This window comes from Rhea pennata, chromosome 12 (genome assembly GCF_028389875.1).
Source record: "Rhea pennata isolate bPtePen1 chromosome 12, bPtePen1.pri, whole genome shotgun sequence".
NCBI classification, from domain to species: domain Eukaryota; kingdom Metazoa; phylum Chordata; class Aves; order Rheiformes; family Rheidae; genus Rhea; species Rhea pennata.
Window position 1 is genome coordinate 18,589,659 of NC_084674.1, and position 27,726 is coordinate 18,617,384.

Here is a 27,726-nt window from a genome sequence, read left to right on the forward strand (position 1 = left end):
CAGTATATTTACTAACACGACATTATATACATTTAAGTAATGCACTAAATGTCATACTCCTAAAATTAGACAAGACTTCAATTTACCAAACTCAGATATACAACACTGCTTTTCTACTGCAAGTGCAGTCAGTCATGTATCAATTATGTAGTGTTTTTCCTAAAATATAAGTAAGAACTTCTGGACTCTTACCTGCATAAGCATGTACAACTCCTGAGCTCTAAACATTTGACAGTCTTACCTTGGAAAGATTAGAAGTGAGTTTTCCTGCAAATGCAGTCCTGTGAGTTCAGAGTTGGAGCCAGTTCTGCAAATGGATTGACAAGTAGTGCAGAGACCCATTAATTTGGAGTCTGTTGGCTCAAGCGAAACAAGCATATGTTTAACAGCAGTTAAGATACTGTGACATGAAACAGCATAGAACAGGCAAAGCACTGAAAGGCTAAGTTGGCCATTTGTTCTAGGAGTCTAATCAACTTGGATTTAATACTAGTACCCAACATTCATGTAACTTACAGATATTTGTTTCAAAACTTATCCAGAAGTTGCTTCCTTGTCTCTATGCTTGGCAGAGGTAAGTTCTCTATTAGCTGCTGATCCATTATATGTGATTAAAAAAACAAAAGAAAAATCCAGTCATTTTCAGTCTTGATTAAAATATTATCTGCTTTCAGATACATTAATTTCTCCCTGCTTTATGTTCCTGTTCATTATAGGTAGGACTGCGGAAGAGCCACGCTAACCATAAGGAAGAGGGGACCTGCTTTATAGGAAGCAAGAGACTGACAACACAGAACCACCCTCAGACCAAGTGCCTTCAAAGCATACTGAAGGAAGTGGAGCTCATCCGGAGCTCCAGGGATGGACAAATTGAAGAAGCAATTAGGTTCAATCAGGAATTGGAAAGAGAGCTGAAGAGCTCTCAGGAAGCTCTCGTCAACCTGGAAGACTGCAACCGTAACCTGAAGAGAGAACAAGCAGAAATGAGAAAGAAGGTTGAAGAAGCAAGACATGCGGTCCTTAACAGTCTTGGCAAAGTGAAGGAATTAGAAGTGAAAGCTAACGAAGTGCCACATTTGCAAATATACATTCAGCAGCTAGAATCAGAACTGCAGCATTATAGGTAAGTTTGAGTCTGTCAAAAATATGGCTATAAAATGATAATATTTAAATGCAAGTTAGCTTGAAAATCACTGATTGTAGTTTAACAAATGTTCCAAAATATATGGCTAGAGAGAAGTTAGGAGCTACTTTCTAATTTTCTTGGTAGGGATTCATAACATAATTCAGATTGTCCATTGATAATCAATCCAATAAAAGTTAGGCCAAAGCAAGAGCTCTAGTCTACAGACGGATGAAGTTATTCCCAAAACTCACTGTAACAGGAATTAAGTATTACTACTACTTCAAGAAAACCTCAAAAGAAATTAATTAGTCCTTCGTAATTTGTTTCCCACACAGCTTATATTCACTGTTTGAAGTGAAAAAAAAGGTTTATTTCCTGTTAGTTAAGTTATACTTCAAAACAAAACAAAAAAATGGAGGCTGCAACCAAATGGCTGATGCTCCATTTCTTATTGACGCCATTCAACTTGACATACAATCTGGAGAAAATCCACACAAGGCCAACTTCTGCCCAGCAGAAGTCTGCTGTGACTTTTAGCACTTCTTCGTTGATGGAATATGTTATACTTCATAAAAGAATCAATCTAAATAATTAAAGTGACTTGCAGATATTCAGATCTTCTTAGCTACTACACAGTCATCCCATGAGGTACGAAATTAAATAAAATCTCTAAACCAAAGAAAATAAGAAAAGAAGCAAGAAGGGGGTTACTGTGGTGTTTCTTGAGTGTGTTTTTTTTAAGAAAGTTATAAAGATAATTTCACTTTATTAATAATCTGATTTTAAAGGTACTTTAAGATATATAGTGTAAATTGAGTACAATAATTTTCACTTCTTGTTCTTGTATCTGATGGCAGTTCATTGGTATATCGCTGCCTTTACACCCTATTAACAGATAGGGAAACCTCAGAAGAGAGAATAATTTAGTGGGAGTCTCAAATAAAACATGCATCATCTAACTCAAAACCACTTTGTAATAGCATAAATACATACGTTCTCAAAACTAAGAAAGGTGGTCACAAAATTTATTTGCTGGGTTTTTATTTTTTCTTTTTATCTCTCAGACAAAACTTGAACTCATTGGTAGTTATTAAGCACTAAGCAACTCTACATTTTTTGTTCCAGATTCACTCATGGAATGAAATGTCTATATCTTTACTGTCCCAAAGTAAACTATTAGTATTTTAATATATTGTCTACTTTGAACTGCTTGTCTCTTCCTAAACTTCCTCTGCTTGCTTATATGAAGAATTCATAGCAAGTCATTTGTGGCATCATGCTATTGTAACACTTTATGAAGTGAGGAAATTCTAAAAATAATTGCTTTATCCGGTGTCTTTCTATAAGCATTGTATATGTTAATATCTGTGTGGCTGCAGAAGATAAAAGCATTTATTTTAAAATGCTATAGGATTTTTAAAATGCTGGCATGGACATGTAGTATTCAAGACAACTAGCTGCCATTTAAAACTCTTGCTTCTGAGCCAGATCATGCTACTTATTGAGTATATTAAGTTCTCTCTGGCATGGGCAGCAAAGTCTTACGCAAGTTCTTGTCTTGCAGATTTACTTGCAGAGTTACTTTACCAAAGTGTGATGAAGCATAAAGATTCACCCTTGAACAGGCAGAGATCAGCTAATTAAGGTTCAATCAAAAATGTCAACTGGGTGTTGCAGAGCAGGAACTTTTATGGGTTATATCAACATAAGTAATGGAAGTTAAAAATGTGATGTATATATTCTTTGTAATGCAACCCTCATCTATAATATTTATATTAAAATTACATGTTGATTTAAAGTGAGTGCTATGCTCAGGAATGATGTTTGATTAACAGTTTGAGAACTTCAGCCACACAGGATATTTACTACAGGACCAGGTCAGCTTCTGTATGTAAGACTCTTTAATGCATCTTGATTCTATGATAGCCATAAAGCACTTCCATCTCCTTGTCTGTGTAAAATTGGTCTTGGCTTAAACAGCTAACAGGTGATAGCTAACAACAGGTGATAGCTATTCAGTGATGCTTGTGACTTCCATGAAGGTAGTCATGTTCTACTCTTTTGTCTACCTCCATGTACAGAGATGCCCAAGCTAGCAGAAAAGCGGGTAAATTAAGCAATGTGAAGCTCTGTGTTATTGTGGTGAAATAGCTTGTTTAACACATGCTTAGGTATCTCCATGCTACATAACCATTGGCATCATAGCTTGACTGAAAGTCACAAAGGTACAGTGGTTCCACTCGCTTCTGTTGCAGATGGCAGAAGCTACTTCTGCTGATGATCATATTCTCCTGTAGCACAGAAGTCCAAAATCCATGGATATAGTTTATTTAAGGTGCTATAAAGTACATGTTGAAGGAGAGGGCATGATGGACTTAGCCAAGTGTAGAGATGAAGAACAACTGCTCTATCCGGCAGGTTTCTCAGAAAGTTAACTGGCAAGTATATTACTTATTATCTAAGTACCTGTTTCCATACCACAAGAAGACTGTAAGCGTGTTAGCAGGATTCAGGCTTGGCAAAAGTTAATGTTGGAGCAGAGAGAAATGTGTGAAGAATCAAGTATCTGTAGAAAGCCTGTAAGGCTGCAGACATGTCTTGTGAGAATTCAGCTTAACTAGCTGTGTATGGTCACTATTTTACTTAAGTGAAAGCCTGATTTCTCCAACAGAGAATCATATCCAAGAATGAGACAGACTGAGTTTTACATATTCCTCCTGTTCACCTTTCTGTTTTTCTAAAGTAAAATAGAAAATTATTTCTTTTTTTAGGTTCAGACTTTCAAAGGTTTTTAAGTATATAAATCCCACTTCTAGACCTTCAGCTTATACCACCTTCTTATCAGTTAGGACTGGAGTCAGAACAATGACCTTAAGTTACAAACCCTAATTCAGGAAACAACTTCAATATGTAAAAGTTTATTCCTGTTCAGGAAAGCATTTAAGTTCCTGCAAGTGATTAAATGTTTTCCTGAATTAGGGTACCTAACAACAATTCCCTTTTCTGCCCACAAATGCACATTTTTGCAAACTTAATGCAAAATGTTTCTACCGAGATGTGTGACAAATATTTGCCAAATGAAGTTTGTATGACTTAAATGTGAAGCTTTTCTGAATACAATTTCCTGTATCAGGGTTTGAAACTTCTGTATCATATTACTAGGTTCCTAAGCCAACCTAGCATACCAAGTAGTTTATACGTTTTTGTCTCAAGGAGTATACTGTATTATTCTGACATTGGGTGCATTTTCCAGGCTCCTATTTTCTTCATCATTAGAAACGTATAGTATACTCCTATACACTTTTTTTTAAATCCCTGTTAACTTAGACACTTTAAAGGTAAGTCTAGAGAAATTCCTTATTGAAAATCATGAGTTAAATTCATTTCAAATGAAAATGAAATTACCCAAGAAATTGTATGCTTTATCACTTGGTATTATAGCAAATTATATATCAAGTATTACCCACAATGTTAGCATTCTGAAGAACTTAAGAATTTTTGCAGGACTCATTTTTCTAACAGTACTGCCCAGACAGGTATTTTCATTTTGCACCAGTGCAGCTGATTTCATCTGTCTAGGTGTAGGACTTTTCACATTACTGAAGCTCAGCTTTTTGATTTTGGACCACTTTTCCAGTTTCTCAAGATGATTTTGAGACTAACCTCCAAAATGGTCTCATTCCTTCCCAGTTTGGTGTCAACTTTTGAAAGAGAAAAGTTGAAAGTATAAATGAACATAGTGATGAGAACTGGACCTGAGACACATTCTGGTGGCTTCTGCTTGATAAAATATTTTTTTTTCAACTAGTTTTGCTCTTACTCAAGGTGACACCATCCATGTATCCTAATATAGTCCTATGATTTATAATAATTATTTATAAGAATGCCATATATAAAAATGTTACTACAATGAAAATGTCACTTCTTCTGCTTCTCCTTATCCATTCAGCCATTTTTCATGTCAAAGAAGGAAATTAGATTGGTTTGACATGAATTGTTCTCACCAAATATAAGTTGGCTCTGTCTTCTATACTGTATTATCTTGTAGGTGGCTTATAAAGTTTACAGATTTTGTTTTTCCTCCTTAATAGCATTAGGAGGAATAACACAATTTGGCAACTTTTTTTTTCATCCCAGTGTAACAGATAAAAAAGAATAGTCACTTAGAATTGAAATTGATATAAGAATGGAGATGTTTATAGAGATTTTATGTTGCTCTGCCAGCCAGGAGCACAGTAATTACAGAGGTCAATGAAAGGGGTCATAAAATACCAAAATTGCTTCCCATATGCATGGTCTGTCTCCCAAATTACTTAATTATCCATCAGCATTTATATGTGTTGATGAGTAAGAATCCTTTTTTACATGGAATGCAGAGTAGCTTGTTTCATCCCCTCATGTTCCCTTATAAATAGGAATATGGATGCCTCTAACGTAAGTCTCCCATCTGTTCCTTTGACATAAAGTCACCACTTGCTATTTTTTCCAAATAATTATCCTCTACATTAACCTACATCAGAAGTAGTTCACTTCATCTTATTAAAAAAAGTCCTGATCTTTTAAATATTTTCTATTATCATCACTCTTAAATTTAACAAGATGGACCAAACAAATCCAAATCAATAATCTTTCTTTTTTAAAAAAAAAAAAAAAAAAAAGGAAAGAAAAGGAGAAAAATATAGAAATATTCCTGACTGGTACACAATCAGCTATTAGGTGAAGGAAGAAAGGTTTTAGGAAGGAAATACTATCCACAAGAGATGAGGTATATAAATAGGTTATTTCCAATCTGATTGGTAATTCACACTTTATACAGGCACTCTAGAACTGTTCTTTGTTTTAAAAATTAGATACTAAATTAAAAATTTCTGGACAACTTTCTGCTTGACTAGCATTATCAATATCAACTACTTGCTGATTGTAGGGTAAGGCACATACTGGAAATTTGTTTCAGATGGCACAGAACTTGAATGGAAACTGTGTGTGTGTATATATGCTGGACTACATGAAAGACTGCTTAGAACAACAAACAGAAGTAGATCTTGTGCTTGCCTGTAACATTAAGCTGTTTTTAGTACCCCCAGTCATTCAGAATGGATTAAGTATCATTTTGTGTGTGACAGATGACTTGAAATTGCTAAGGCTTTTGGATATTTAAAAATTGACCTACTAATTGCATTAATGCAGGCTTATGCTTTTAAAATGAACAGTGCTGAAAAGTGAAGAACAATGACAGCATTAGAACTGAACTCATGTATGGTAAAAAAAGATACACTAAACAAAGTACTATTTTTTAGAGTCCTCCCCTGTAAGAACACTTAATCAGATTATGTTAAATAAACTCATGTCATTTTACTTTATAACTGTGTTTATATCTAATTTTCTTCTGCTTAAGATTATAGTAGGTTATATATTCTATAGAAGTCTACCACTGAAAAAGATCTTCAAAGGTTTCTCAACAGGTTAACAGTAGCAAGTGAATATATGTACCTGTCATATGAACCTTACACTACTCACATGTCTGTAGTCATAGAAGAACACACAAGCTAAAATGAATCAGATCAGATTACTGCTCATTTGGAACACTTTAAGGAACATTTTTGATTTTACAGAAAGTTGGAATAATCGAAGGTATTGTTATTCATATATGCTAGAAAAACTTCTATGGAGCAATTTGAATATATTAGCCTTATACTGAAGAAAATGTATAGGATCCATTTCTGTGGAAGGGGAACTTTTATTTGAAATGCAGGAATACATTCAAATTAATGCTGGAATGTATTTATCCACAAGGAAGCTTGAATGTTAATTCTGATGCTTGAAATGTAGCTAGTTCTCTGGTCTTTTACAGTTCTGGGCCCTTAGTTTTATGGACAGCTTTTATTCTTGGAAGACTTTGCCTAGTTTCTCATTAAATTCTCCTTTTTGTCTGGCTTGCCTTATTTGCTGTGTTTGGAGTAATTGACTGCAAGCACAATAGCAATGCCACATATCTGGACACTGCCTATTCACTCCAGTGGACATGCTTTTGCAGTGTCTGGGAGCTTCCTTCCATTGCTCTGAGGAGGAACTGTTGTTTGAACACGTTGTAGGTATCACTTAGCAACCTTCATTGTAGTTCATACCTTCCTTGTGGCTGATACATTAAAGCATACTACATTAAAGCCCTACCATAGCAAGCAGTAACAAAAAGGCAGACTAAGCTAAAGGAAAATTAATTTTGTCATGGCATGACACATGCAGTTGCCTTTTAAAGCTGTTTTTGGCACATCTGTGCATAATTTAAATCATGCTCCTCTTATACCATAGGGATTAATCTGTTGCAAGAGTTGTGCAGCCAGTGTTTCTGCAGCTATTCTCCTGTGAATTAGCACCTCAAGCTTCAGCCAGCAGCTCTGACAGTCCCAGCAGTGACAGTGGTGCACCTCCCTCCCTCCTCTGGCTGTCCTGGCAATCTGTATCACACTTCTCTGTTTTTATAGTCTTCCCCCCCAGGAAATGGACACCTTATGCTGCTCCAACTTTCTAGTGGATACTACATACTATCCATCTTAGGTTATGCCAACAAAAATGAAAGATTAATTTCATACAACAAACTCTAAATAAAAAAAGAATCACTCCCCCCCCCCGCCCCAGCATACACCTTTCACTCCTTTCATAAAAATGCACTATGGCTCTTTGCCATGCCTCTTTGAAACGCATCTCTTAGTTACTTCCTAGCTTCCATTGCAAGAACCAAATTAAACAGAAATGATCCTAGCTCATAAATGGCCCTCAGCTGTAACCCTATAAATTACTTGGATGAGTTCCTGTGCAGCAGCTTTCCATGTAGAGTAGGAGCAACTATGATGCTTTCTACCATAAAGGCTTCCTAGATGCCTGCTGCATGGTGGGACTAGCTGCCTAGTGACAGGATATCACTGCCCCAGACTGCTGCTGTTGCACTCTATGCACAGACCTAAAATTACACTAGCCATAGAGCTAGCTTACAGATTCTGACACTTCAGATCCCATTGCATAAAGATAAAAGCACAGAAAATGCCATGCATTAAGGCATCTCTGGAAGTGGAGTTATCAGTTTGGCAAGACTGGCATTTGTGCATTGACTGCATCCTTCCTGACCTAACAGCCAACTAGCATCAGAAGAAGAGAGAGCTGCATAAAAAGAACAATTACTTGCAACCAAGAATAATGCATTTGTAAGCCAAGAGCTTGTAGCCTCCTGTCACAGAGCGTTACAGTTCTTTATGTGCCTCACTGGGGAGCTAGAAGGATTGCTAAGTGTTGTCTACAGAGTCACACATGTTGTGTCTCATTTGTTTCTTAAGCAAATTGGGAAAGTTTTTAGTCAATTTTATGCAAAAGAGCATCTGCAGGAAAGGAAGCTTGCCAGAGCGTTCCAATTCTTTCTCATCTCATCAAAAGTTCTTTGTGTGACTGCGTCCCACTGCATTGCTTTTGGCTCGTATACTCATGTGATCAGACCTGTTGAACTCATTAGGAGCATTCTTCTGCTTATAGGAGTATGAAAAGCATAACTGGGCAATAAATCTTTTACTGAATGCAAGTCTGACAAACTCTCCCAATGAATGCTTTGAAGATCCAGCAGTGCTGTGAAATGTAGCTGCTTCTTCAGGTCCTATTTCTTTATTTTTTAAGACTAAAAATATATATCCTCAGAATGCAACCTGAGGCTTAAACTTGGCTTCCAAGTTTATTATATCATCTCTGTCTCCCTAGTTGTGAAAGATACTGACTAAAGCTTGGAGTGAAAATACCAGGGACTTGATACTGAGAGGTTCAGAGCACTGGTAAATGATTCAGTCAGCACTTAAACACGTAATATAAAGTACTTGGTGACTCCACTGAGCCTCTTTAAGAAATAAAATTCAAACAAACAAACAAACCATATCTCAAGTGGTTTTGGCACATACCATTTTTTTGTGCCAATTCAGATAAATTACTTTGAAAATCAAATAATCACTGTCAATAACCTACATTCTGGAACAAGCAGAGTTCTGCATTATTTTAAGCTTTTTATTCCATTGGAGGTATAAAAAGAGAAGACATTTTTGCTTTTCCTTTTCTTCATAAAACTTGAAAATTACTTCATAAAAATGGAAGAGGAGTTTTATTAAAGTAATAAGTAATTATTTACTCTGCTCCTCACCTCACATTCCTTCAGAACATAACATAGGCAAGGTACTTTGTAAGATGGATGCTGATAACCCCAGTTTTCAAACAGATTGAATTAATTTGTTCTGCTAAAGCAGTCTGCTCTCAAAATATGGAAGGATTAATGATCTGCAAGGGAGGAGATCTTATCTCATGAATATCTCCAAAATGGCAATAATATGAGAAGATGAGTGAAGTCATCCTAGAATAGTTAATGGGAGATTTGCATATATTATGGTAAAAAGTAAAAAAAAAATTAAAAAAAAAAAAAAGCCTTTTTAATTTATGAGCTAGAAAAAAAATATGGTATCATGAAAACTTGAATTGAAACTGATTGGTCTGGAAATGCTAGAGGGAAAAATCCACTCAAACTTCTCTTTGATTAAGAACTGTGTTCTATTTCAGCAGCTTTCTTCACCCAATTGTTTAATAGAGTTAACCAGCCAGAGAAAAAATTTATCTAGTCTTTTAAAAAGTACACATGCAGCCATTCTATTTCATCATGAACTTACTTAAGTTCTCAAAACATCTGTTCTCTGTAATAAAAATATTAAATTATCTGGAGACCTGAGAAACATCTATACAGTAAAATTAGCTGGCTCCATGACATTACTGAGAACTTGTTATAATGAAAACTCAAAGCCAAATTAAGTTTATAAACTTCTTTTCAGGATATTACAGACAATATCGAAAGACCTAAATACTGGTTCTAAGACCAGATTGCTTAGAACAATATTCACATAAAGGCAGATAGTCAATCTGTATTTAAATCTGCCTAGATGCTGAGCAGGTTAGGGGATGAACTAATGAACGTGGCTGATGTTAGGAAATACAATATAGGCAGTTTCTGTATTTTCAGTGGTACAAGACAGTTATTTAGCAGTACTACAAACATTTGCTAGAGTGCCATGTTCTGTTTACCTGTCTTCTCACTGTAGTCAGAATTTCTGTTGACTCTCTGTCCATGTTTAATGTCTTATTCTCTTCCATTCATTCTCCAATACAATTTGCAACATTACCATCTTCTTGTCTGCCTGCTTAGCAGAATGACTAAAACCCAGACTGATACTTGCTTTTCCAGTGCTTAGGTTGGGGGGTAGAAGGGGTGATACTTGGCATATTTCCCAATATTTGCCAGATTTGCCTAGCAGTCTGATTCTTCTTCATCTACTCGGAACTGTAGTCACTGAAGAAAACCTGTGGTCACAACCTTGGAAAAATGCCATCAAACTAAGAGAAAAGATACTGAAGAATACTGTACACTATAAGTAAATCTGATAAAAATGAGTAGATACGTGTCCCTAAAAAGTCACAGAGTTGTAGTTCAATTTCAAAGATAGGAAAACTTAAAGCATATAATCAAGCTTGTTTATCATTGCGAGTATCTATGTCATAGGATGCTGAGTGCATTCTGTTTGCAAATGCAATTTCAAATGAGCAGGTACTTTATGAAAAAAACGCTGGTTGGAAAATAAATGTCAAATGTAAACTTTGAGGATGACATCCCTTTAGAAATTTACCTCTGCATAATAAACAACTTCAGCCTTTACAGTATGGTTCTTAAAACTCCATGAAAAAATAAACTGTGGAGTCTGACTGACTGTGTGTTGCAGTTCCTCCTTGTTTGTAGAAAAAATGTTCTCTGAAGGGTGCCTGAATTTCTAGTGCTAATTGGCATCACATCACACATCATCTATTTCAGGAAAAGAGGTGCCAAGTCTTAGGATCAGATTACACTGGAAAGATTCCAAACCTTTCCCAGAGTAAGATCAGGCCTGTGCTTTGTCTTGTGAAGAATCTCATAGCATAATGTTTCCATGAAGGTTCATGATGTCACATTAATCATAACACTGCAAAATCTGGTATGCACACACAGCACATCTGCTCTTGCTTTTATTCTCTGTAGTTGACCCCATCTCATATGCTTGTCATTAGTTCACATAACATACAGGTATCTGGTACTGCATATAGTGAGGTCAGCCAAGGTTAAAGCAGAACCTTGTCAGGTTTAAGCTGAGTTTTGAAAGTAGTGCTTCCACACTTCTGAAGTTGGTATACCTAAGTAACCCAAGTGCACTTTGCTTAGCAGAAAATTATGCAAGACTCTCTAAAATATGAGCAATCAAAGCAAAGCCAGTGCTTATGAAAATTGCAGAAAACAAGGTTATGTTATCAGTTTTTGTGTCAGCAAATATCCACACGTGGGATTTTCAAAAGCATGTGTGCAACTGGGGCACACCTGGATGTTGCAAGGCATCAGTTTATTGACTCCCAGTGAGCGTGCTGTGCAGCTGAGGGGGTATAGCTGTGTCAGCGAGACGTTCTGCCCACTCCATGCCTCTGCATGCTGCAGAGCTGCTCAGCACAAACACCAGCTCTTTTGAATTAATCTAAGTGTTTTTGCACAGCACAGCACAGGCATACCCTTAGAAGCACAGTAAGACATCAAGGAGGCAGTTTATAGTCATTTAATTTGGTGGTCTGACAGATCTGGCATGAGTGAAGTAAACAAATAGACTACTCTCACAGTGACTGCCATAATGTAATTTAGACCTATGCAAAATAATCAGGCTGAATATATAAAATATAATTTGGAAACAATTTAAACTATTTGCATATTTAGGTAACATGAGGCAGTTTTCACATGAAAAAGCATGAAAAAAACAGAAAATTTGTCTTTTATTTTTACATTTTCTTGCTGAAGTGTTTTGATTTTTCCTATTTGGTTAACATTAAATTAGTATAGGTAAATCAAATTTTAAAATGCCACTTTAAGAAATAAAAAAGAAATCAAACCAAAATGAAGTATTTATTTTCATATTGGACAGTTTCCTTAGATGCAAAACATTTTTTCTTGAGATTCCTAATTCAACCAAATCAAAAAATAAGAAAATATATAACAGCTATAACCAAAAGTTATGAGAGAAGCTGGACCTTAGTCTGAAAGATCTGTTTTTCTGCTTATAAATGTACAAAGCTCTGCTTAATTTCCGCTACTATCTGTTATCACCAGGGACAATTCTCTTATCATAAGAAAAAGAGTAAGAAAATCAAAAATAAGAAGGCTCTTAGCTTGTATCAACACAATAACTGCATCTCTCTATTCCTGGAGCACTAGTTATGATGAGACTGATTTTGAAGAATGGGAAGTCTAGCTGTGAAATATTAATCATTGGCAGAGTGTGCCTGCAAGAATTCACCAACCTTGAATAAAGACCTTTTAGTGTAGCCAGAAAAAAAAAAATCTATATACAGCATAATTATATAATGGGTATATTCCTGTGTTGTTAGTCTTACACTTGCTACTCTTTATCCCTTGTTAAAACATTCTTTGTTGTACAGTGTCCTTCATATACTTTGTGTAGTATTTTCATTGGTTCTCTATTTTTGCCTCCATGTGTTCACTCTCTGGGTTTTTTAAATATTATGTTCATCATGATTTTCAGTTTCTGTGTGATGCTTCAAATACATTAAAAAATAGAAAACATAAAAAAGTAAATAAATTTAAAGCTTTTTAAGTAAATACTATGCAGTATATGAATTATTCAATGGGAAATTATCTGATTCTTTGAATAGAAAAGTCATTATAAATGTGGTATTTTGACTGCAGGCTGTCCATTTTAGAATGTATAGGGCACTTTATTTAATATGTCATATGCAGCAGAGTAGATGTATTACTCCCTGATAGAACCAAATTGTGAGAGGATACAAGAAGCCAGAAGCTAAGGTCACTATTTAACAATCAAGAACTACTGTAGCTTGGAAGAAATGTTTCAGGGATTGGTTTGCTTGTTTCTTTCTTAGTTTGAGATTGTGCTTCTATGGAAGCACATTCCTTTGCAAATAGAGCTACAATTCAGAGATGTTTTTTTCCATTTTCCCGTATCAATCCTCAGAAAACATTTGTGCTTTCTTAAAAAAAAAAAAAACAAAAACAAAAACAAAAACTCCACACGACAAAATACTCCTTAAATCCCAACACCTTTTGTCCCACCATGTATAGAGTCCTCAAGAGAAAAACATAGCACTTCAATCTTAACTCTGTGGATTCTTTTACTGCTAACACAGACTCTCATCATATTGGAAGAACTGAAAACAGAGTCCCGCTTGCCCATCCCAGTCAAAATCTCCCAGCTGGCAGGTCTCCCGTGGTCGATCCCTGGTCAGCCTCACAAACATTTCATTAGGCAGTTCAATATTCCTGTGATTTCACCTCTCAAGGTTAGAGAAGTAATGAGATAAGACTCTCAGCCTTCTCTAGTAACAAGTAAGCTGGTAGACATGAGAGAACTTCAGACCTCCCAGGTCCAGGTATGAGCCTCAGTTACATCCTGATTCGCACAAAGCCATGACTGCAGGGTGCGGCAAAATATGTCTTCCCCCACTTTCCATATGTAGGAGACCTGGACAGGTAGGCTAAAAAGGATCTGTGGCACTGCTGTGGGCTAGTACTCGACTGAATGACTGAGAAAGCAAAGATACTTGAATGTTCATCCTGTGTACTCACTATTTTATCTGAAACATAGCTTCCAGAAGGAAAAGAAACCCCATAAGCAAACTCTTGCATTGCTTTTTGTCTTCATCATTCTTCAGAACAGTGGCAAAGAAAGGTGCCATAAATATATAGAAAATGTCAAAGCACTCAAAAAATACTTGCTGCCCTTCCACTAAGGCTAGAACTGCAACAATATAATCACAGTGTCAATTATATTACACAGAATCCTTATGGAGTTGCCTTCATGTACCAGCAAAGATGTCAAAGCAAGATGCCTACCTCTGGAGCATGAAAGATTTTCTCCAGTTCAGACACAACACTTTTAGATTCGCAATTTACTTTACCAGATAATTTTGTTTTGCCGAGTCTGAGCTCTGCATTCATCATCAAAGGTCTACAATACTGAAAGTTTTGAGGTGGTTAGACCTGTACTTCATACAAATCACACAAACTGTTAATCCATAAGGCATGTATAGAAGGGTTTCTCATTGGTTTTATGGCATTCACTGTGAGGTATTACGAATCATTTGTATTTAGACTGGATTGTTGCAGTTCTCCAACCTCAATAGTTAATACTGTGCTCCTGAAAACAGTCCTATCTTGCATCAAACAAATCTTATTTAGTTAAGATACAAGGTACTTATACTCTTCATTGCCTTATTATTAAATTATGTTCTTTTTAAAACAGAAGATTATTAATGTGAGAAAGGTAGCAATTATTTTTTCCTCTTCCACAGAAAAGTGTACTTCTCTGTGGCAGACTTCCATGGACTAGTAAATTAATGGAGCTGTTTTTGATGAAGAGCATGATTCACTATACAGAAGTTACCAGGAAGTCTGGTGATGTTTTGCTACTGCATGTACTCAAGTTGAAACTAATTCTATTCATCTGCATTTACCTGTCATTGTATACAGGAAGGAAACAGAAAATCCCCCCTAAACAAAGCAGTGACTCCTCAGGCAGAGCCCACAAAAGACACACAGAGCTTCCAGTTTATCTAGTCAGTCCCTGGAAGGCAGTGCTGAACTGGCCATTGCTTTCCTTCATGCTGCTCTATAGAGAAAGAAAAGTCCATGGTGAACAGGAGCTGAGGGAAAGAAAGAGCAGTTTTGCTCATTACTGTGAAAAAGGAGCTGTCAAAGTGTCACCTTCTTTTATCCTTCCTCTCTTGCCAGCCTTTTCTTGAACCAGGGAATGGAAGCTTAAATCAAACAGTGGGAATGAATGATGAAACTGCATGGTTTGTACAAAACAAAAAAGGAGGCTGTTTAGAGTGGTAAAAAGGGGGCCCATCTGATGGCAGGAGACAACACTTGGCTGCTTGTTGCCTTGATTTCGTTATGACAGAGGCTGGTGCTTGAAGAGCCATGGTGGGAAGACAGGCCCCCTTCACTTTTATAGATATAAACACAGTTTGTAAGGTTCCTGAATGCAGAGAACGAACTTTAATGCATGGACATACTGTGTGGTCGAAGGCAATGGGATTAGTAAGAGGACAAGCTTAATGAAAATCTGAATTATCAGTCAGGCTTCAGAAAGAGTCAGAATATTGGTCTGAAACAAAGTTTTAATACTGACAACAAGAAGGGCTAGCTTTCACTGCATTCTCCATTAGAGGGAGAACAGTATAGCACTCTGCATTGGCTGAGATGAGTGTGAACTGGAGAAGCTGCTGAAATATGGAAAGAAAACTGTATGTGCTGTACTGTTTTTAAAAGGATGTTTATGCATTATCTATCAACTCATTGTGCAGAATCCCTCATTCACTTTCACGTTTTTGTTATTTTTGATGAAGAAAACTTCTGAAAAGTTGTTTTGTGGTTTAAACAACCCTTAAAATAAGCACCTTTTCAAAAGAAAAATTATCCCAGGACTCTGGGAATACACATTTCTTTGCTATGCTTATGAAAATGATAAATTTTTTTCCATCACTTCATAAATGAAACTAAAAACATGATCTGGTCCAGAATGTAATGTACAAAGTGCCAGGTCAGAGGTGAGTCCTACAAATCAGATGTAAAAAGAATTTATACGTCTTGAATTGTGTATCCTTAGGTTTAAAAGGCTTTCCTTCCCCTCAAATAAACAAATGCATACTGCTGATTGTTAATATACATAATGGATGATATACAGTATAAATTTATATTTTAAAAAGATTAGTTTGTGCTAAAAGAAAGGGTACTTTATAATACATTTAAAAATATGATATATCAAAGATGTTTTTATCTGATTAACAACACTATACTACCATAGTTCAGAGGTGAGTTTGAATTCGCCCAGAGCTGAATTCAGAATTGAAAGCAGTAAAGTTCCACCTCAGATTAATTTGATTTGCGTCTTAGCTAGAAGTGCATTTGAACCACAAAGCTTAGATCCAGATCAGAATATCGACTGTCTGAGGGGGAGTAGCATCAGCAACTTCAGTTTTACCCTAACCCTAACCATGCTCTATAGTCTGCCTTGGTTAATACTTGGAAACATGCTTCATGTGGTCTTTAGTTGAAAAATACGTTTTATATCATATGGTAAGCAAAGTTACAATAATGTGATCATTATTTGTTTTTTAGATAAAACAATAAGGCAAGTCATTCACAATCTAGGTGTGTACACCTGTGATATCCCTTGCTTTCTGTGTAATATTTTGTGAATAAAAGCATTTAATCAAAATTTCTGCATGTCCTTGATAGTCTGCTGGATGTATAGCTCTCTAATACAGCTCCAAGAACCGGAAGCATTATATAGAAGTATAGTGATAAATGATACAGAGAAAAAGATGAATGGTGAGGTGAAGGTATTAGAGACAAGGACCAAATGTGAAGAACTGCAGAATGACCTTACGATACTGAATGACTGGATAATAAAATGGTGTGTGACATTTACCATGGAAATATAGAGATGCCCTTCAGAAAAAACACAGTTTCAGTGCTATGTAGACAGTGATGGACTTTGGGCTTATTATACTGCTCAGGAATGAGATCTTGAAGTTTTATCACTCTAGGAATTTATCAGTCTAATTGCTGAGTTACAGTGAGGAAAGCAAAGATAATACTAGGAATTACTAGGAAAGGAATAGAGAACAAAACGAAGACAATTATGCGAGTTTATAAAACAGCTGTATCACAAGCATGAAATTTTGATCCTTCCATCTAAAAAAAGATACAGTAGAACTGGAAAAGGTATATAAAAGGAAACAAGCATGGACAAAGGTATGGAAACTATTTTAGCTGCTCACATATTTAAGCCTGGAAAACAGAAAGCTGAGGAAAGCTAGGATAAAGGTCTATAAAATTTTGATTAATATCAAGAACACTCACTATCTCTTCCAATACAAGAACTAGGAGTCATCACATGAAATTAGCAGTAGGCAGCTTCAAAACAAACAAAAAAGGTGATTCCTTTTGGACACTGTGGGTAAGCAAGCTGAGGAATACCTTCCTGCAAGATGCTTAGTTTGCTGAAAGGTTTACATGGATTAAAAAAGTAACTAAAATACTCATTTAGAAAAGCCCTCAGCATCTATTAAACATAAAGATGTTGTCTCTACCTGAGATGTTCCCCTGACTCACAAATTACTGGATGCTGGAAAAATATCCTGGAGAATGCTTGACTTGATCTTTTATTTTTCCTTACAGATGTTACTATTACTTTTATTACTGTTACTACTACTACTGTTACTATTACTTATAGTTACTGATGATCCACTCCAGCAGTTCTTACGTATCTGTTTGAGCCTAGCACTATTCCAGAAATACTTACCTGCGCAGGAGCTGGGCTCATGAACGCAGGTGCTAACACTGCCTGGGAGACCCAGCAGCACTGCTCCACTATGCCAGCAGCTGTGCCAGCATGCTTGGAGCTAGCACAGGCCTTGTCTCTGTGCTCCACTGTGCAATGTGGAAGGAGTCCTTTTTCTTTTTTCAAGCACTGTAATAATTCATGTCACCAAAATGATAACTATTCTGTTATAAATGGTAAGGCAAGAAAGCAACTTTGCATAATAGATCTTGTTCCTTCACTCTTTGGTGGCCAAACATATATGAATATTTTGAACCTAGTCATTAATGTTTATTATTTCAGAAATCTGTTAGAGAAGTTGCTGTGCACTTCCTAGGATAGAAGATACAAAATATAACTCATATCCTCAATATTTTAGTCCTATATAAATGCATATGTGATAAAGGATGCAGCTCTGTATGGAGCAAGATTAAATTATCTGTTTATATTAATATAATAAAAATGTTATCTAAAATTTATTCATGTCAACATGTGTCTAAGAGAAGACTGCATGCTGTGAGTTCTAGAGAATTTTATCATGTTTATCAAATATAGACATTTAAAAAGTGAACGGTAATTTAAAGAGTTACAAGTAGAATTAATCAGTTTTGTAAACATTGCATTGCAGTTTTCCCCTTCAAGAAATTTAGTTCAATGTCTAAAAATATAAAAATATTTTATCAGACTATAAAGGTGCAGGTCTAACCCCCACAAAATTTTATTTTACGGATTATTTTGTGCTTTTAATTTAGGGAATTTTTTTCTGTTGTTATAGGGACTAACAAATAAGTCAAATAATACATAACAAGAATAAATTCAGATCATCATATGCTGCTCTACCTAAACATACGTAAGTTTTTAAATAGGTTTTACACAATAAAATCAAGCTCTAGAGCACCTTCCCAATTGGCCACATACCTACAGGGAAAGAAAGAACTTTCAATTAAAATAATCCAAATTTGGAATTCTGTTAGATTCCAAAGTCTTCACTCAGGAAATGAACCCATGCACTGGATGAGATTGGTTTGATGGTAGCTTGAGATCTGTAATGGCATTATACTTAAAGTCTGTAAATTTGTATTTCTTTAGGCATTTCATAGAATAAACAGGTCCAATATTTTGTCTCAAAACAATTCAATTTGATTTCAGCACTTCCTATGTAGGGTTCAAGAAACTCCTAAAAAAATTAGGTAAATTTGGAGAGGTAACTAAGCAACCTTAGTTCCTACTGATACTTGCAGTGTATTGACTGTAAAAAGAATGAGTATATCTCTCCTCTCCCTGCATCAGGTGTATTAGCCCTGTGAAATGAGGCAGCCCAAATACTCCAGAGAGGAAGCAGCTGCTAGACACAGTATGATCATTATGCTCATTATTTAAAAATAATCAAAATTTAAAATTTTTGAAGAATTAAAGAAGCTGATTCTTTTGGAGTGCTTATGCAGTAAAAAGTGAGTATCTTTCATGCTGGCATCTTGTAACCATGTGAAGATTTGCCAGCTTACGTTTCCTTTTGTAGTGATGTAGGAATGTGAGAAGCCAATAACAAGAAAATCATTGAGTGGGGCAACACTACTACTATAGTTCAAAATCCTACTTTCTTTATAGAAACTGACACATTAATCCAACCCTTGGAGAAAAAAAAAAAGAAAAAAAGAAAAGAAAAAGGCTGTTCTGCAAGCAAAACTTTCCTAACTAAGATACAGTCTTTAAAATTCAATTGGACCACAAGAACAGATCGAGATTTGAATTATAAATGTGATTTCTTTCTTAAATCCTCTACGAGACCTCTAGGGCCTTTTAATTCACTGTACATAAGCACTTCTGGTTTTACAGCAAAAAGTGGAAGTGGAACGACTGTTCAGCATGAATTACTGTCATCTGTTTGTCTACTGCTGCAAAGTCTTAAAGTAAAACACTCTAACCGACTCCTACCTTATTTTTCAATGTGCAAAGACAGCCAACATTGAAACAGACTACTCTGTACAATTTAAACACAAAAATATCATTCTCAATTGGGAGGAATAACATTGCCAAAATTAATGATACAGTTCTGTGAAACTGTGAAACTGTTTAAATACTCAGATAAGCTCATATGTCTATATGGGTAAGCCTTTATATGTCCACTAAACACCACAGAAGCCCAGATGCCAAATCTGTGTTGGGAAATCTCAAAATGCTGATTATTGGAAGCAGGGAAAATTTTGCTCTAAATTTGCTCTACGCCATATTTCTTTTTTGAAGCATCCACTATAAATCTCTGTCAAGAGATAGGACACGGGAAAAGATGGAACTCTTACTCTAGTGTGGTAGTTCCTAAATTGTTCTATTCTTATATTCATATAAAGAATGAACTGTTGTAAGCCTTACAGTGTGTCTCATCTTCTGTAGTTTGCTGTTACTCACAGTAATATTAATCACAGTTATTAAACTGTGATATACCCTCAGGAATTTCACTCAGATTAGGCCTGGAGTGGCTTAAATGGGCCAGTGATATCATTTTCATGACATCAAAGTTGGATTTGATATGATGAACTTCCCAACTTGTGAGCTTATCAATGCTTAAGAAGATATAGAACTTTACCATTTTTATTATTGTAGCAATGGAAAATCCCAATGATAATTGGGTCCTCAATCAACTTTATGAACAACCTCTGCTTCAAATCACTCTAAACTTCAATTCAGTCCTTCGGAAAACTGTTTTTGCTTTTAAGCGTGCAATAAAAACTGTACCAAGATGAATGTCACATTATTTGGGGGTTCTCTGTAAATATTTTATCATGCAATTTAACTCTCATACAGGCTTGTATCTGCTTAATGGACAGACATTGGACAGAAAATACAGACACACTTGCTGTGAACAAGTGTTCATGTTCACTGTTCAGTGAACATGAATACACATGTTCATAAACACTCTCAGTACAGAATTGCATCACATTACAGTGGTGTCTCTGGTTTTATAATATACAGGGAAATCCACAATCTTTCCAGAGCTTAGGCTAACCTTAAAATTTTGTACATAGTTGATATGAAATATGGGAATCTGATACATATCTTCAAAGTAGTAACACTAGCAGTATGGAGATAAAATATTGATTTCCCAGCTTTTGAGCCGAAAGAACATGACAGCAGCAGAATTCAATTACAATTTTCTAAGCACAGAGACATCAGTTCCCCCATTAATTTATCAAGTAAGTCACATCATTGATGCTAACATGAGTAAGTCACATAAGTCCTGTCCACACTAGTAATGCAGACATCCCTCACTTTGACTTGCTAGCAACAACGTCATTATCTCATGAGCAACCGCTTCACTGTGGACTCTTTACCATTGTGTTGAAAATAAATGCAGTTAGTTCTGGCAGTAACAGAACTCAAAATTTCAGATCTGAAAAATATAGCTCTGTTGACTTACCAGCTATATACTGGAAGTTTAAGGCACACTGAACAATATTTCAATTGTCTCCATCTATAAACATGGGTTAGTCACAATAAACAGTGCAATATGCACAAACAGGGCACATTTAATAGGCAGTTCTTTTTTTAACAGCAATTATCAGAGTTCTACATCTAGTACCATTTGCAACAGGAAAGATATAATATAAATTGAAGTGAATAAAAGTAGACTGCCAATGTAAAAATTGCACATGGCCAGAAAAAGCCTACATTCTAGCATCTTGCATAGTCTAGGTTGGAAAATGTGCCAACTGAAACAGTTCCACAGAATCAAATTGCCTGAATCTGATTAAAAGGCGGCAGACAAACTCTTTTGAAGTAAAGGAAAGCATTTAAGTTCTGCTGTAAGTCAAGATGCTGCTAAACCTTTACTAAACAGTAATGATACGCTTTGAAGTAACCTTTGATCCTGCACAGCCTTTCTAAGAGCTGAAGTAAACAGCAGTCTGATGGGATACTGGGAACTGTTATACATGCCATTGTATCTTTCCTACATTGCTATGAACCCAAGAACCTGAATTCCTATTATTCTTAGAAATGTATTTAAATAACGATTTTTAAAGGTAGCTGCCAGAAGTCTCACCATAAGATATTCTCTGTCATCACCAGTACAGACACCTAAAGGCTGCTTGAGTCATGCATGATGTGGTTTTAAAGTCATCTGAAATAAATCTGCATGTGATATAACCTTTCTTTCTGTTACTAATGATGTGTTTGGATTTTAACTAGAGGTCTGGGAATGACAGGTTTGACTTCTCATTTTTAAACAAATGCTTCTACTGAAAATGAAATTTATGTACCAGCCTAAACCTGTCATCATAGCTAGAGCCTATCACTTCTCAAACAAGCATTAATTTTGGCCCTTCCATTAGAAACTAAGGTCATTTCTATTCCTGCTAGGATGAAGATCTGAAAACAAGTTGTATTTATCCTAAATATCTCAGTTTTGGCCAGAATGAATGCCGTTCAATGAGCCTTTGCTAATGCAAACCAGACTTCTGCATGCTCATGGGATGCTGTCATTAATCCTTCAAGGACATAAACGTACAGCTGGCTTAGTTTACTGCCAGCATCTTTTTTTTTTTAATGACCCCCTAGATATTTGATGTTTATATACTCATGCCCTGTTTCAAATAATTTACATTCAGAAATCCAGGCAGAGCATGTTAAATTTTACCATTAGCAGTTATTGCCAGCCTAATCACAAAAACATAAAAAAATTCACTGATAGAGAATTATTAGTGTATTAGTCTTCAGTTGTTGAACAACATGACATACTACACAGCATCAAGTGATCATGTAATGAAAGATCATTTTAAGTCCTTTAAAGTAACAAGTACAATCAAGATCATTTTAAGAACTATAACTGATGGTCGGGGTGGGAGGGGGGAAGTGGTCTCTACAGAAAAAATTCAGACAACAATGCAACAGTCTTTTCAGCTGCACTGCCTCCATGGATTGTTTCCTCATTCTGGTGTTTAAAGTATTAAGAGAAAACAAAAACAAGAAAAATCTGAATTCACTACAAAGACCTACTACTGTTTTGTTATATGCTAGCATCACAGTTAGATAAAACAGGGTATTTAGGTTCTGGGTGAACTACACAGACAAACTCCACTCTGTTAAATAATTTTAACTCTATCAACATAAGTGAAAAACAGCAGGCTTGATTGTGAGAATCAGCTGAAAGAAACTCTAAAACACAGCAGCATGTAAAGTCTGTTTCTGCTCTGATCTCAGTCGGACTATTTCAGGCCTTTTTCACTTTTAAAAGTATAATATGCCATGCCTGAAATGTTTTCATGAAATTCTGGTGTGTAAGTAGTATAGCTTTAAAAGTTAAAGTAGCAGCATTGCAAGCCAAATAGTATAGATAATTTTTTTTTCTATTTTAGATGCCTTTGGATTGTGAGGATTTAAAATATAAGGTTGTTAATTACTAAAAAAAATAGAATTAAAATTCAGGAATATATCAGCTTTATGCTTATGCCCATTTCTGTATTAAAAATGAGTTAAAGTATAAATACTAAAGTATACCTTATGTTCTCAAATAAAAACAGCACACTGTGAAGGCCAAATACATCTGCTTCCTGGAGTTTGGCTTTATTAAATGAACAAAGCGAGAAAAAGACTAAGCTCAAATTTCATCTTCAAGATTACAGTTTCAAGGGTTTCCTCCTCAAAAACTGTTTACCCACATCTTATATCCTCATTTTGTAATGGAGCACCTCCACTTACCTAAGACTCCATTGGCTAATAAGCTTCCTCATACAGTCCCCTTGCATATTTTCCTAGTGTGACTATCTGCTTTCAAGGTGGAGAGTTCCAGACAAACTTTCTTTTCAATGCCTGGCACTAAAAGTTAGAAGAACTTCTCCATGATATTTGGAACACTGTAGGAGTATGAAGATAGATCAGAAATTAGTATAATGTGAAATTTATAAAGTTTTTCATAAACAAGTATTTTTACATGTCAAATTTTGTCCTAACGCATCTTCTTTATTGTAACACAACCATAAATTCCATGATTTGGAGCTGTATTGTAGAATGTCAAAAACCTGAGGAAGAGATTTAGTCTCATATTGGACACAAGAGGGATGGATCAGCATTAGGCAGTTTGGGATCTCATCCAGCGCAGAGGCGGATGAGAAATTTTCCAAATCAGTTGTCTGATTTGGAATAAAGTTGAAATAGAAAACATGCTGTAAAAATCTATTCCCAGCAGTTTAAATATTAATCATCTACTGTGAACTAAATTAAAGGTTAAATATATAAAAATACCTGAGTTTGTTTTAGTCTACTATAGCCCTGTGATGTTAAATTTAATCAATTGTTTTTATGGGAAGATAATACAACCAGTGTCACTTATGGTCTCAAACAACTGCATTTATTTTAAGTCTTCCTCCTAGTGCTATGTTACAGCTTTCTGCTTTTGAGAACTGCTTCCTGTTTTTCATACAGATTTCCCTCTTTTCCTGTGGAAACCTATTGAGGAAACTCTATTAAAACAAAAGGAAATATCTGTTTCTAAATATCTGTAAGATTGTCCAAAAGCATCTCCTTTAACCACTAAGGAGTTCCTGTTGTGGGTAGAGACGGTATATGGTCTAAGTAGCATTGTGTCCCACTGAGATAACTGTGAACTCACAGGAACAACCTGAATCTAGCTCCTATAGGGCAGGGCCATTGCATGGAGTAGAGTACAACAAAAGGGGCAAATATGATAACTAAGCATCATCCTCTTAAAAAAAGAAAAAAGAAGAAGTAAGGGCCCCAAAAATTTAGCTAGAGTAATGTGGAGTAATGTTGATCAGGAACAGAGAAAATGGAATCCAGACTTTCAAACCATCATATGTGGAATTTTCCTAGAAATAACTTCTGTCTGCCCTGTCTCCCTTGCCTGATTTGTCAACTCCCCTACCTGAAAGGAACTGTAGGGCTGTGTTAGAATCTGTGATATCCACTTAAAAACAAACATTATTCAGGGAGTAAGATGCAAAACATGGATTTGAGCCATGTATGATTCAAGATCTGACCAATATAATTTACCATTTTTAATAATCTAACATTAGTAAAGTTCTGTATTACCTTAAATGTACAGAAGCTGAAATGGAATCACTTTGAGGTGTTTTTTCATTATAACTTCAATTACTTTAAACAGAGCTCTGATTTGCTTTAGATGTCTAGGTTTCCAGACTGTAGAGCTAGGAAATTCAAAACAAAAGTAGAAGTAGAAGTTAATGTATTTCAACATAATTAGTGTCTGTTTCTGTTTTTTAGCAGTCTGCTAAGCTCAGAATCTGGATGAAATTTACTTCCCAAAGCATTATAGTTTTGCAGAATGCATGAGTATTTTAAAGAGAAGCTGAGCAGCAGACATAGTTAAAGGATGGAAAGTGGTTTTATTTCAATTTTAAAAACCCTTGATGAAAAACTGATATGCAATTTCCAAAGCTGCACCTACCTGCGCTATCAAGTTTTCTGCTTGTTCAGTTGAAAAAAAACAGGGGAAAATGAGAGTTATTTTAAGTTAGTAAAAAAAAATATACCTGCTCCTTTTTCCAGCAAAAAAACATAGCCTATTTATCACTTACATTGTACTTCTCAAGGATTCCTACCAGGATTTCACTGTACTATTGTCCTAATTAATTGGGAACATGCTTCACCCTGAGCTGCCATTTCAGAACTTTATCACAACCTCAGTGCTGGATAAATTAGGACAAGATTTATTCTTGTTAATAGAACCATTATTACAAAAGTGCCTACTGATTTCAAATAGTTTAGGTCATGATTCTGCTACACTAACACAATATACATACGCGATACATGATCATTACATAATTTATATCCTACATCAACAATAAAGTGGGTATCAAAAAACTGGCCTTATCAATGTAATAGCATTTCAAGAAAGGAGAAGTCGTCAAAATTTGGCCATTAACCTATTAGTATCTAGCAACATTGTCCATTTCCAGGGATCCAGCTAATACTAGTATGACCAAAATTAAATTTTTAATCTCTGTTTTTGCTAGCCTGCTATATACCCAAGCTGTATTTCTTAAATGTCTTTTAATGTATGCTTATTTCCATAGTCTATTTGGCTCACCATATTAGCTTATAGTCCCAAAAAATACCATATTTTGCCTATTGGAAGCCACCCACTGGAGCTTTTATATAGCCTGATCTATTAAGCCATATTCTACATTTATGGCATCTAGCTCTTCTGAAAGAGACAGGAACAAGTTAATCATACTTTTTTTTCCCTCCTGTAAATATTTGTATTAATTTATGTTGACTTCCTACAAATGTTCAATGGTGTTGCATACAGCCATCCTGCAAACTGCAGGAGATAACTAAATGGTAGAAGAGAGTACTTTTCCGTACAGCAGTATTAACGGTTGCCTAAGTACCATATGAATCCTGATACTACGTTCTTGAACATCATGGAAATTAATGGAGGATATTCATATTATGAAAAATGGCTTGCAAAGCAAAAGGTTGAGGAAAGCTGGCAAATGAACTTGCATAAACAATAACCTCAACTTGGCTCTGATCACTTATTTGAAAATGGCAATACTAAAATCTTTACTTAGTAACACATTCAAGGAGGTGTGCAATTTCATGTGTACAAGAACTACAACTGATACAGTGAAATAGAAATGCAATTCAACCGTTCTTACCACATATTTGTTTAAAATTATGTACCTGCTTAAGTACTTTCCTGTAGTAGGAAAAGACACATATAAAGTTTAAAATCAGATGAAATTTAAGTAAATTTGAAGATAAGTACAAGGAAAACCTGCTTGTACTGAGGTTCATTAGATAAAGAAACAGGCCTGTCACTGGAGGTGCTGCTTCGGTTCTAAGACTGTAATGTTAAAAATCAGTTCCCACATGACAGGAGAATCTGCATATGGTTACATAATATTTCAATGGCATTTATATCTCCAAACTATGTTTCCTATTCAACTATATAACCAATAAAAGACTAAATAGAAGCCTGATTTATTTGCTGTTAAAATAAACCTAGACCCTGATAAATGCAAGTATTTGCGTTGGCAATATTTGTAAATCTCTATCAACTGGCAAAAAAAACTTATGAACATTTAGGAACAAAAGTAATTAATTTGGGATTATTGAACAATAAAGGCTTCAAGAAAGCAATGGACAGGCTGCTTTCAGGAAGCTTTAAACTATTTCAAATAATCACCAGAACATCAGGTACAGAAGCTGAATATGAAGGAGCGTCCAGAATTAGACAGTATCTAATATAGAAATAGCACTCTCTGAAGATCTAAGGATGTTTTACAAACATTAGTGAAACAGATAACACAACACCATGAGGTAATTGTTTTTCTTGTTTCCTGACGCAGGATCTGGGGAACATGGAAGTTGTGACTTCCTCACGTTCACAGCAGAAAGTTGCTGGCACTGACAGTTCAGGCTCTTGGTCTAACTTGCAATAGCGACACCATCCATTCGCACTCTGAGCTTCCAGGCTCATTGTAATAATCTAGGCTATTGTAATAATTGGTCAGCAATAACGTGCAGCCAGTTTAAGACAGAATGTTGCTGTTAAGTGAGTCATCCTCCCTTTCCTTACAGAAAAGCCAAATCCATAAGCCTAAATCTATGAAATCCAGAGATAAATACTGAAGGGGAAACATACCAGTATGTGGGTACTTTCAGAGTTAATACCGCTTTATGGGATATCTGCACTTCTGCATACATGCAACAGAGAGAGGACATGAAAAACAGTGTTTTGTCAGATGTTCTAAGCTCCAAGAGCTGAACTCTGTAGGATCACCACCCTATGGATAAGTACTCAGACTCTGTTTAGGAAGAATACATTTCTTCATCTAGGAGACATTGAAAGGATCATTGGATATTTGATCTTTATTGACATACACACTAGTGCACAGGAGGTAACAGGAGGATTCCTTGGGGTTAAATAGCACATGCCTATGTAAAGGAATACATAAGGTTTTTGTTTGTTTTACAAGCATTGGTAGAAGGAAATTATCTGCACGACTACAGCTCTGCTGCCCTTGTTTATCTTAGATACCATATATCAAATACCTTGGTTCTATCTGTCAGTGTTTTAAAATTTCACGGTCTTTTACTTACTAGTTTTTGGTTGTAGGCTTTCAAGCAGTAACTAATTAAATTTCTGATCAGTAATTTCAGCAACTCAGCTGG

At 35.7% G+C, this 27,726-nt stretch overlaps 1 protein-coding gene across 1 annotated transcript in view; it reads left to right on the forward strand.

Moving 5' to 3' along the window:
- Positions 1–27,726, forward strand: part of EFCC1 (EF-hand and coiled-coil domain containing 1) — a 56,691-nt gene that overhangs the window by 1,050 nt on the left and 27,915 nt on the right. Inside the window, exon 2 of the mRNA XM_062585807.1 lies at positions 717–1,123. Within this exon, the coding sequence (XP_062441791.1) occupies positions 717–1,123 (407 nt within the window). The remainder of the gene's footprint in view (positions 1–716; positions 1,124–27,726) is intronic.